A 12063-nucleotide genomic window follows, 5' to 3' on the forward strand; every position below is an offset into this window, starting at 1 on the left:
TATATCTACAAATAGATATAGATATAGATATAATTTAAATAAAAGAAAAAAAAGAGAATGGATGTATTGGAATCAAATAGTATTTTATGAAAAAAAAAAAAGTCAGCATTGACAATCATTATGGCAGAGGTTGGCTGACCTAGTGGAGCAGGACAGGGAAACTGATAAAAAAAAAAAAAAAATCCAGGGGCAATTCCATGGATAGCTTTCAGCTTGTTTGTTCACTCTGGTGGCCCCGGGGAAGGATGGGTCTCAGCTGCATTGATGAAGAACCATCATGCATACACGTGGTGTTCTCTGAGCACTTCCTAGGTGCTATGCCCTGTTCTAACCACTTTGCATATGTGGATTCACGGAATCCTTCTCCAGGATCCTGTGACAGCAGTATCACCACTACCTCACATGACAGGTGAGAAAACTAACAAACTGGTTAAGGGATTTACCCAAGGGCACTCGACTTGTAACTGCCACAGCCAAGGTACTAAACCCAAGCAATCTGACAAGAGAGCCTGGATTTCTCACCACTGAAGGATGAAATACTTTATCGTTGCCTGTGGAGAAAGTAGCATGGCGTGTGCAGTGCTTTTCAATCTGTGCTTTGAGGGGCGAAAAGGGACCCCTGAAGGGAAGGAGGCTATTGGCAGTTTCCTGTTTCCCTCCCCTCTCCCCTCTCCCCCAACACTCTCTTGTTGTGATTCATTAGTTTCACACGTTGGGCTTCCATGAGTATTTCTGTTTTGGGTTTAAGAGAGGGCTCACTGACTTTAAAAAACAAATAAACCAGGAAACTATGGCTTATTTAGCTTTGTAGAATTCCGATGTTGCAGTTAGAACTGAGTTTGTAGTCTGGCATCATCCTTACATGTACACAATGTTGACTAACTTACTTAAGCTTCCTAAGTGTTCATGTCTTCACCTGTAACATACACAGTACAAAATAATTTCCACCTCACAGGTTTGTTAAAAGCTTAAATAAAAACATTATGCTTAAATAAAAACACTATAAAAGAATCACTATGGTGTTTAATATATAATGCATGATCAATAAATGGCAAGTATTTAAAAAATAATTCTATTAAGTCTTAATAATTCTATAAAAGTCTTTGTGGTTTACTCTTTACTAATGTTCCAGTTTTTGATTTTAAAGCCATTAGGATTTAAATGAATGAGGATAATTAAAAATGCCCAAGTGAATGTGGACATTACTGAACACTGAGGGTTTTCTCTGAAAATGCAAAATCAGGATTTAAGAGTTACTGGAGGGCTGATGAATTAAAATAAATGGGGGTATATACCCTCTAAGGAGAACAGACTTTCAGCTCCGCATGTATAAATTAGGAAAATAAAATGAGCTCACTGAGGAAGCATGCTTGCTCTAGAGCCAGTGGTTTTAATGCTAAATCCTAACAAAGCAAAGTAAACAACAAGTCTGAAGTTAAATGGATCCTAAGTGGCCATATACATTCTCAAAGAGATGGACAAAGTCTGAGAAGAGAGCTTCCATCAATGTTAATGTGAGCAGAGCTGCTGAAATGGCAGGCATTAAAAGAAAGAAGAAATGCTTTGAAACACTCTGAATTATTTATCTGAGAAAAGAAATCAAAGTAAAAGATAAGAGAACCACACATTCACCACCAGTGGCTAAGAGCTGTTTCATATTCTCTTCTCTACAAATACTATTTTTCAAGCCCATTAGAACTTGGAGTCACGTTATGACCAACATTTTTTTTGTCTTTCTTTTGCTCCTCAGATCAAATTTCAAAACAAAAGAAAATATTTAATTAAGAATTCCTTAAGGTTTGTATTATCAATAAAACCTATCACATTCCCTCAACTCTATTATCTGCCAAGGAGTGAGGAAGAAAGCAAAGACTATAAAATATACTGTTTAAGAGTCTCATGCTCTACCGACTGAGCTAGCCGGGCGCCCTAAAATATACTGTTTAGAAGCCCAAAAGCTGACTAAGGAAGATGCATGCTTGAAAATACTGCTTATGGCATATGATGGTCTAAAAATATCTCAAAGCAATTTAGTAGATTTATGAGGTATATAATAAAGCAAGAAAAGTAAAACCAGCTGTTAGCTTAGTAGTAAGAAAATGAATTTGAAGTTAACAGTACAGTTTGTCCAAACATTTGTCAATAGAGATTTTCTTTAGCACTTCGTGTCCTTTTGGTTTCTAAGCCCATTTTCTTTTTGCAACTCCCTTCGTGACAATGTGCAATTATTTTTTTTCCAATATATGAAGTTTATTGTCAAATTGGTTTCCATACAACACCCAGTGCTCATCCGAAAAGGTGCCTTCCTCAATACCCATCACCCACCCGCCCCTCCCTCCCACCCCCCTGCCATTATTTATAATATGGGAGTGATCGCACACACTGTGACGTCACCTGCTTTCTGCTAAACTACATACAGCCATAAAACAAGCTCACAAATTACTGCTGAAAACAATAGGTTCCCAAATCAGCTAACCCATGATGCAGGAGGATGCACTTCCGAGCGTGTAATTTAATGGATAGTAATAGAAGATACTGAATTAAGGAGTAGTCTTTTAAAGACAAACTCCCTCATTTTTTAGTGGTTTCCATTAAGTCTCACTAACACTTTATCTTACAATCACAATGCACAAAGCCCTGTGAAACCTGTGTGGCAGATAAACAGTTCTAGAAAACCACTTCCCTGACTGGTGAATTTCTCTGAGAAAGGATATTTGTTATGTAAGTGGTGGATTTTCAATTTGCCAAATTTAACTGCAGGCAGATCAAAGGCATTAGGAGTTAAAGTAATTGACATACAGTACTTGGGTGAACAAAATGCAATGAAGCATTTTGTATCAGTAAAGATTTCAAGAAGACGTCCGTTTTTTTGCATGGGATTGTAAACTAAAATATAATGAAAAGTAGAATTCAAAGATACTATTTTCTTTTTCAACAAGGTGTCAAATGGAATCAGCAGGTGCTATAACTAAAACTGTGTTTGTATATTCTAAAATTTTAGGGGTACCTGGCTGGCTCAGTTGGGTAGAGCATGTGACTCCTGATCTCAGGGTTGTGAGTTCAAGCCCCAAGTCGGGCATGAAGCTTACTTAAAAAAATTAAAAAAAAAAAAAATATTCAAGGAAACTGGCGTCTCAGTTGGTTGAGCATCTGACTCTTTAAAAAAATTTTTTTTAATGTTTATTTATTTTTGACATAGAAAGGCAGCATGAACAGGGCAGGGGCAGAAAGAGAGGGAGACACAGATTCCAAAGCAGGCTCCAGGCTCTGAGCTGTCAGCACAGGGCCAGACATGGGGCTTGAACCCACGAACCATGAGATCGTGACCTGAACTGAAGTCAGATGCTCAACCAACTGAGCCACCCAGGCACCCTGAGAGTCCAACTCTTGATTTTGGCTCAGGTCATGGATCCCAGGGTTGTGGGACTGAGTCCCATGTTGGGCTTTGCATTGAGTGTGGAGCCTGCTTAAGATTCCCTCTTTCTCTCCCTCTGCCCCCTCCCCTGCTTACTCTCTCTCTCTAAAATAAATAATAATAATAATAAAATTTTGAACAAATTGAGTAAAAAATATTCTGTAACTAAAACGAGCATAAACATTTAATTCAGATTGATTTTTGAAAGGCAGGGGTTCTGGAGATACTGACCCTATCTCCCATTCAACTCGGAATGTCTGATAATCTGTGGACAAGTATCAAACTGTTAGAAATCCAGCTCACCTCCCATCTTCTCCTACAAAATTGTCCCCGACCTGAGTAATTTTTAATTCTTTGAATCCTATGGCAATTAAGCTTGAGTCATTTCACTGAGAAGAGAAAGTATGTGAATGTGAGTAGCTATAAAACACTATATAACGGGGGTGTCTGTATGGCTCAGTCAGCTAAGTGTCTGGCTCTTGACTTTGGCTCAGATCATGATCTCATGGTTCATGAGTTTGAGTCCCGCATTGGGCTCTGTGCTCACAGTGCGGAGCCTGCTTGGGATTCTCTCTCTCCCCCTCTCCCTGCCTCTCTCCCCTGCCTCACTCTCTCCCTCTCTCTCAAAATAAATAAACTTAAAAAAAAAACACTATATAACATAACATGGGCACCCTGTCCCATGGCAGGTACCCAATACATAGTGGGCAAAAGAACAAATAATTCTATTTGTTGATTGTCTGATGTAAGCACAGCTCAACTCTTGAACCCAGCTGTCTCATTCCTGAGAATCCAGCATATCTTCTATAACAAACCATCTGTAATGTTAATCAACTACAAAACTTCTTAGAGGTAACCTATATTAGAAAAATCATCCAACTGGGAAATATAAGACCTAGCTCCCACCTCTGCCAATGAATAACCTTGAGATCTTTGGACAGCCACCAACCTGTCTGGGCCATGGTTTCCTCATGTTTAAAATGAATTCGGACCAGATGATCTCTAAACCACTGTCAGCTCTAAGAAGAGAACCTTACTATTGATAGGCCCTTAAACTATTTCAGGATTGTAGCAAAGAAATAATTTAATCTGATACCGAACATATTTCAGGAAGATTACTGAGGAGGAAAAAGAAGCAATTTTGAAGTTCTGAGTTCACTTGAGGGAGCCCTCTATCTACAGTGACTGTATGCTTTATCATCCCACAGAAGGCAAATGTAAGGTGAAAGAGGGGCTATTAATAATTATGCTAAGACAACAGGCATAAACTGGAACTGTCCCAGGGCAACCTGGGACATAAGGTTCCCTCCATCTTCCTCACCTTGGAGAGTTAAGAATTGTAACAGACCAAAGAAACTTCAGTTACATTAAAGTCCCTATTTACCACCAACTTACATTCAGATAATAAAGTGCCTAGTAGATACTACAAATTTATTTGTCCTTCAATAGTTTTAAGTTTCGTTTATTTTGAGAGACAGAGAGAGAGAGAGAGAGCGTGTGCGCACAAGTGGAGGAGGGACAGAGAGAAAATCCGAAGCAAGCTCTGTGCCATCAGTGTGCAGCCCAATGTAGGGCTTGAACTCGGGAACTGTGAGACCATGACCTGAGCTGAAATCAAGACTCAAGACACTTAACCGACTGAGTCACCCAGGTGCCCCTTACGTGGCCTTCAAATACATTTACGTAAACACAGTCAAAGGCTAATTTATTTCATACGTGACTTCCCAGGAAGAGCCATGGAATGAAAGGAAATGCTCTCTTTCATTTTCTTTAGCGTACTAAAAAAAAAAAAAAAAAAAAAAAAAAAAGTCCATATTGTATATCAGCATTTATAAAAATCCCACTGACACTGGAGAGTATGTCCCTTTCATCCCCAGCAAAGGTGTGAAGCAAGGTCCTGAAAAGAAGGTGAAGAAACAGGTTCCTGAAGAACCCCCCACCCCCACCCCACTGGGAGCCCCGAGGCAGCCTCTGACTTACTTGAATCCCTTTGGCATCAGGATGCACTTGGAGTCATGCTGGCAGGGGTTCAGGTCCTGGGCACAGAAGTCCAGCTTCTCCTCACACAACTCGCCTGTTAACATGGCAAACGGTGTTAGTTCACAGACAAAGGTTAACAGGCTTCCCGCCAGCAGGCTGTCAGGGGCCTCAGAGGTTAGCACAGCTTGTGACTGGGGAAAAAATAAATCACAAGATACGGAAGCAGAAGATCCAAAGGGCTGGTTATGCTGCTACACAGTCAGGATTTGGGATAACACAACTATTGTGATTTGTAACTAATATGAGCCCCTTTAGAACACACTGTTGGAATGAGAAAAAGGAAATCTGAATGCTTTTCATTTTCTGTTGTTTCATTTGTTTTAATTTGGACTTTTTAGGGGCGCCTGGGTGGCTCAGTCGGTTAAGCATCCAACTTCGGCTCAGGTCATGATCTCAGGGTTCCTGAGTTCCAGCCCCGCGTCGGGCTTTGTGCTGACAGCTCAGAGTCTGGAACCTGCTTCGGATTCTGTGTCTCCCTTTCTCTCTGCTCCTCCCTCACTCATGCTCTATCTGTCTGTCTCTCAAAAGTGAATAAACGTTAAAAAAATTAATTCGGACTTTTTACTGAGGTATAGCATATACCCAAAGGATAAATGACTAGCTAACAAATATTCACATACTGAACCCACTAACGTAACCAGCATCCACATCCAGAAACATACCATTTACCAGCATCCCAGAGACCTGACCCCAAGATGAGTAACCACTGTCCTAACAGGACCAAACATGAGTTGTGCCTGTTTCTGAATGCGACATAAATAGACTCATTTGGTATGTACCCCTTTATGTCTGGCCCGTTCTGTGGTTTTATGTTTGGAAAACTAATCCTCATATCTTCATAGTCTCCAAGGTCTCATAAAGTCTGGAAGAAAAAGATGTTGTTTCTCTCTTATGACTTAATTGCAACGGCTAATAGACTACTCCTTAGTTATATCCACTAAGAAAAAAGCAAAAGGAGAACGAATCTGGACAGAGTATCAGTTAACTCATAAAGAACAAATTTTATCAATAAATGAGAGCTAAAAGCATAACCATGCAGATTCTAGACATTTTATGGTGAATTGTATGCCTGCGAATCTCTTAAGAAATTTCTTCAGATATAAATAATATGGTGGTATCTTATTTTCAGATATATTTGGCTAAATAATGATTTTTGGTGAGACTTTCCCAATCACTGTGGGAGATAATAAATAACTGGAAAGATACAAAATTTAAAAGTCATCTCCTTTCCTACCTTACCTCTAAATCACTTTTCAATTGTGTTATATGAGATAAGTGAATGAATACAGTGACACATCCAGACAGCTGTTCATTTCCAAGAAACTATTAGAACTTTCATTCATTCAAAGTGTGTGGATTTAAACAGCATTGTTTAAAAACCAGGAGTTTACACACATTCCTTTGTTATAAGACTATCCTTTTAAGGAAAAACTTTGCTAACTGGTAGAAAGAGTTGCTTAGCAACTCAATGTGGCATATTCAAGAATCTGTATCCATGATGCAAATACATAAATGTAGTCAGTTATTATGTCAATTTGGTGTATGATAAGTTAGTTTTTTTTTTGTGTCTCTTAAAATGAACTAACTACATTGAAAGTCTCATAGATTTCTTCTTTGTAAGAAAGTTGTCTGTGTCTCTAGATTTGTGATACAAAAAGTTTTTAACAACATATAAATGATGAGCTACTTTTAAACAGGGTTTATATAAAGCTTTTCACTTTCAGTATTATTTTAAGTAATACATCTTGATGGAATTTATTCATTATAATTTATCAGCCTACCATGAGGAAATAATTTTGAATTTTCCAATCAAACCTATTTGGTTGGATACAGGTTGTTTATAGTAATCTATAGATAAGGTAGGTTGTAGTAACTGATGATAGAGAGGGACCATATAAGATATACATAATAAGTGTATATTGTATATTGACCATAAAATATATATATTATATATATATATATATATATATATATATATATATATTGTTTTCCACTCAATACTCAATAAGAAATTGCTTTAAAAATTATAAAAGGGGAAATGTTTGATTTCTTAGTCACTTATATCCACTCCAACCCAACTCAATCCAATCTAATCAAGCTGACTTATACCACAGTTCATAAGGATTTACAAAGAGAAATTATCTCTTAAGAGAAGAAATTAGACTTGACCCTTTCTCCTCCACCAGGTGTTTCTCCATAAACTTGATGTGGAAAGGAATAAGAAAGGAGATGGCTGTAAGACACTGTTGGCTAAACAGACTGGCCATTCTCTAATTAACAGCTTTAAGGCAAAACATGCTAATTTGAATGTGAAAAGCTATACTGATGTGAAGTGTTCCTCAATTTGCAAGGAATCTATCTTCTAAGAACAGCACAGCAGCAGTATTAATCATTGCTAAACTTGCGTATGATAGTTCTTTGTGACCAATACATAACTACACATTTGATTCTGGTGAAGATGGGCTGATTACTTCAAAAAGGATCTGTCTCCCTTTAAGTGTCACCAATACTAACAAATATTATATTCCATCACTCACTTTTAAAGCCAAATTTTGCAGCCTATACTCTTGTCTCCTGTGTCTATTTATGATTTTACGAATTTATCTCAACTCCAGGTCTGGGCTAATGGTGTTTCCTTTTGTTTTAGTAACTTTAATAAGTTCTGTTGTCAATTTTTCCATCCATTATATGTCCCCTCTTTATGAGTTTGTTAGCTATCTACAATTTTTATATTTCATGTTTGCCTGTGCCTATCTTATGGCACATCTATTGTATGAATTTACTTATTGACTTAATAAATATTTATACAGTGTTTACTGCTGTGTGCCAGATAGTTTCAAACACTGTATAAATATGGAGTTGCTTAATGTTCCTGACAACCATTTAATAAGGAAAGGGCACAGAGCTGTATGGTTTTGGATGGGCTGGATATTACTGGTGTTTACCTCATTTCCTTTCTTTGACTGTAAGAGCACTGAGAGCAGTATTCTTGGCATATTTGCCTTCCTATCTATAAAGTATGATGTTATGACGCACTAAAATAATAGTTATTGAAAAAAGAGACATGCTTTTTAAGATAAGAGTGCTATCTTGTTGACCTATATTCAACTTAGACAATTTTCTGTTCAGTGGGTAATAATTAGTCACCCATAATTAATAATAAGTACTTATGACTTTCCTTTAAGCATTACTTTAACTTTCCTCTGGCCAAATATTAAATGTTTTCATTGGACTATTTATTTTTTTCAAATTATATTGGATTCTGCTGTGTTGGAGTGAAGGTAGTTTTAAAGTTCAAATACTGTCCCACAGAGGTGAAACTCAAGAACTGAGCATAAGATGGGAATTGTAGCAAGCTCCACAGACAAATGTACAAGTTTAGATCTACTTCTTAACCAGTAAAGTTGGACATTTGAAAGCTGCATTCGTTTTCCAGGAAGAACAGAAATAAAATGCACTAACATTAGTTCACTCATATGCTTTTAGTTACTATTGAAAATTTCTCCTAAAACTTATAGTATTGAGTGAACATTATGCCTGCCCCTTCCTTCCTTCCTTCTTTCCTTCCTTCTCTTTCTTTCTTTTCTTTCTTTCCCTGTATTTCCTTCTTTCTTTCTTTCTTTCTTTCTTTCTTTCTTTCTCTTTCTTTCCCTGTACTTCCTTCACTCTTTCTTTTCTTTCTTTCTTTCTTTCTTTCTTTCTTTCTTTCTTTCTTTCTTTCTTTCTTTCTTTCTTTCCCTGTATTTCCTTCTCTTTCTTTCTCTTTCTTTCCCTGTATTTCTTTTCTCTTTCTTTCTTTCTTTCTTTCTTTCTTTCTTTTTCTTTCTTTCTTTCTTTTCTTTCTTTTTCTTCTTTCTTCCTTTCCTTTCCTTTCCTTTCCTTTCCTTTCCTTTCCTTTCCTTTCCTTCTTTCTTTCTATGTGTAGCCAGAGCTAGTATCAAATTAGTGAAATAATCAGGGAAAAATAATGGAAGATAAGGTAACTGTATTTGCTTTTTTGATGCTCCAGGGCCTGCCTGATATAATATCATCAATGGCTACCTTTCTTCCTGAGATGGTAAAATATGAGGTGATAAGGAAAGGTGGAAAACATTCTTTATTGTACTACACATAGTTAATGTTATAATCTGTTATCCTGTAAGCGGGTCTTTATGTTTTTAACATGGAAGTAGGAAAGATATGTCAGCTCACTGGGGTGGTTAAGGGCAATGTAGTTGCATACTGGTTAAATTTCAGTACCCATGAACCCCTCAAGATACAGGGGTCTAGACAAACATTGACTCCATAATTTGGCTCCAATCCACTCTGCTAAATCCTAGGAAATCCTATTTTTTATTTGCTTTCAGGTATGTACCCTTAAAAGTCCCAAGTGACAAAGCAATAGTGTGGAACAAAATGGTTGCCTGGCATTTATGATTTCACTTCTAATCAGATGAGTAAATTAAATTGCCTTATGCTTGCAATTTTAGGCTTTGTGTGTGTGTGAGAGAGAAAGAGAATTAAAAAAATGTTTTTAATGTTTATTCTTGAGAGAGAGATTGAGAGAGAGAGAGAGAGAGAGAGAGAGAGAGAGAGAGATGTGAGCAGGGAAGGAGCAGAGAAAGAGGGAGACACGGAATCCGAAACAGGCTTAGGCTTTGAGCTGTCAGTACAGAGCCTGATGCGGGGCTTGAACTCACAAACCACAAGATAATGACCTGAACCAAAGTCAGACGCTTTATCTATTGAGCCACCCAGGTGCCCTGAGAGAGAGAGAATTTAAAAAGGGATGTGTGTGGATGTGTGTGTGTGTGTGTGTGTGTGTGTGTGTGTGTGTCCATGTGATATCTACGTTTTGGAGAAGAAGTGGAGAATGGTCATCCAGGAAACCTATCATTATTTCTTCAGAGAAACAGAGGTTAGTGAATGAAGTGCTATAACTTGTGAATAAAAAACACTGTATCTAAGGGGCGCCTGGGTGGCTCAGTAGGTTGAGTGTCCGACTTCAGCTCAGGTCATGATCTTGCAGTCTGTGGGTTCAAGCCCCGCGTCGGACTCTGTGCTGACAGCTCAGTGCCTGGAGCCTGCTTTGGATTCTGTGTCTCCCTCTCTCTCTGCCCCTCCCCTGCTCATGCTCTGTCTCTCTCTCTGTCAAAAATAAATAAACATTAAAAAAAAATTTAAAAAAAATACCGTATCTCGTAAACAGGTGTCTTTTTCGTAAGAAGATGACATCTAGTTCTTGGATTGCTTCTTCCTGATTGTGTCTATCAGGTCCGTGTGGGGGAGAGTGGGGTTGCAAATGGCCAGGTTCTACAGCTCTACTAGTATGAGCTGCAAGGGATCAAGGCAGGAGTGATGCCCACTCCCCTCAAAGCCCACTCTCGAGGAGGAAATATAATCACTACTTACTGAACACCTGTACATGTGGTTTTTCTGAAGAATCTGATGTAGTGGTAATGTGACCACATATCCTGGCTTACTTAGGACGGTCCTGGTTGATACCCGTTGTCTCAAGGTAACTACCAATAGTGTCCCCATGCACTCACACAGATGACTTCATTTGAATGATAAAAGTTATGGTCACCTTGTAGTGGAACACTAGAAGCAAGATCATCAGAATTGATGCTCTGTTTGGAGTGAGCCGTGAGCCAGCATAAAGAGATACCGGGGAGTAAGTACTCTTAATGGGCGAGATGAAATTTGGGTCGCTGAGTTATTGCTTGGAATGGCCTTCCACAACTTACTCAGTATAAGACAGTGGTCTGGCTGCAGGAAAGTGAACTATTTTATTGTTCTGGGCCCCAATTCTTCATTGGTAAAATGATCTTCTGGAATTGAAATTGTGCAGGGTCAACTGTGGCTCTAAAACAATCTCACACACACACAAAAAGGAAAATGCTTCTACAGAGATGGATAATGCAGGTAGCAAGTTAGCTGTTCAAAACATATTGCATTCAGTGGTGAAAACAAAGTGTCAGTCAGTATGTGCTCTGAGCCCTCTGAGGTTGTGATTCCGTGATCTTATTGAAATGAGGCAGAAATCTCAATGCACTTTGATGGTTGTTATGGGAAAGGGTACCTGCAGTCAGCCTTGCCCCCTGCTTCATTTTAGATCTATGAATGTAGCTGATTTTAATGTTCCTTCCTTCTTGAACACCAGGGGCCCTTCCTTTTATCTTCATTTATACTTCTGGTATCTTTGTATAGAGACCGGTGTTAAGGGGCGCCTGGGTGGCTCAGATGGTTGAGCATCCGGCTTCAGCTCAGGTGATGTCATGGTTCGTGAGTTTGAGCCCCGCATCGGCTCTGTGAAGACAGCTCAGAGCCTGGAGCCTACTTTGGATTCTGTGTCTCCCTCTCTCTGCCCTCTCCTGGTTGCACTCTCTCTGTCTCTGTCTCTCTCTCTCTCAAAATTCAACATTAAAAAAAAATAAAAAAGAAATGCCTGTGCCAATGCTAGGAGTAAAAGGGTGAACTATTACAGTAGCAACAAAATTATATTCCTATTCTCATGGAGATTATACGCGAGAGGAAGAGGAGAGAGATGTTAGTCAATAATTTCAGAGTAGTTATAAGATTGCTGGTGTGATAAAGGCCAAGTGGAAGATGTCATGGTGCTTTAGGAG

General features: G+C 38.6%; 1 protein-coding gene across 11 annotated transcripts in view; it reads right to left on the reverse strand.

The window, feature by feature from the left end:
* SLIT2 (slit guidance ligand 2) overlaps positions 1-12063 on the reverse strand; it is a 380574-nt gene that overhangs the window by 28133 nt on the left and 340378 nt on the right. For all 11 annotated transcript variants that reach the window (XM_040486997.1, XM_040487032.1, XM_040487040.1 and 8 more), the window contains one exon: positions 5396-5489. In XM_040486997.1, the coding sequence (XP_040342931.1) occupies positions 5396-5489 (94 nt within the window). The remainder of the gene's footprint in view (positions 1-5395; positions 5490-12063) is intronic.

Source organism: Herpailurus yagouaroundi, unplaced genomic scaffold (assembly GCF_014898765.1).
Source record: "Herpailurus yagouaroundi ecotype Mexico unplaced genomic scaffold, PumYag 28, whole genome shotgun sequence".
Taxonomy (NCBI): Eukaryota; Metazoa; Chordata; class Mammalia; order Carnivora; family Felidae; genus Herpailurus; species Herpailurus yagouaroundi.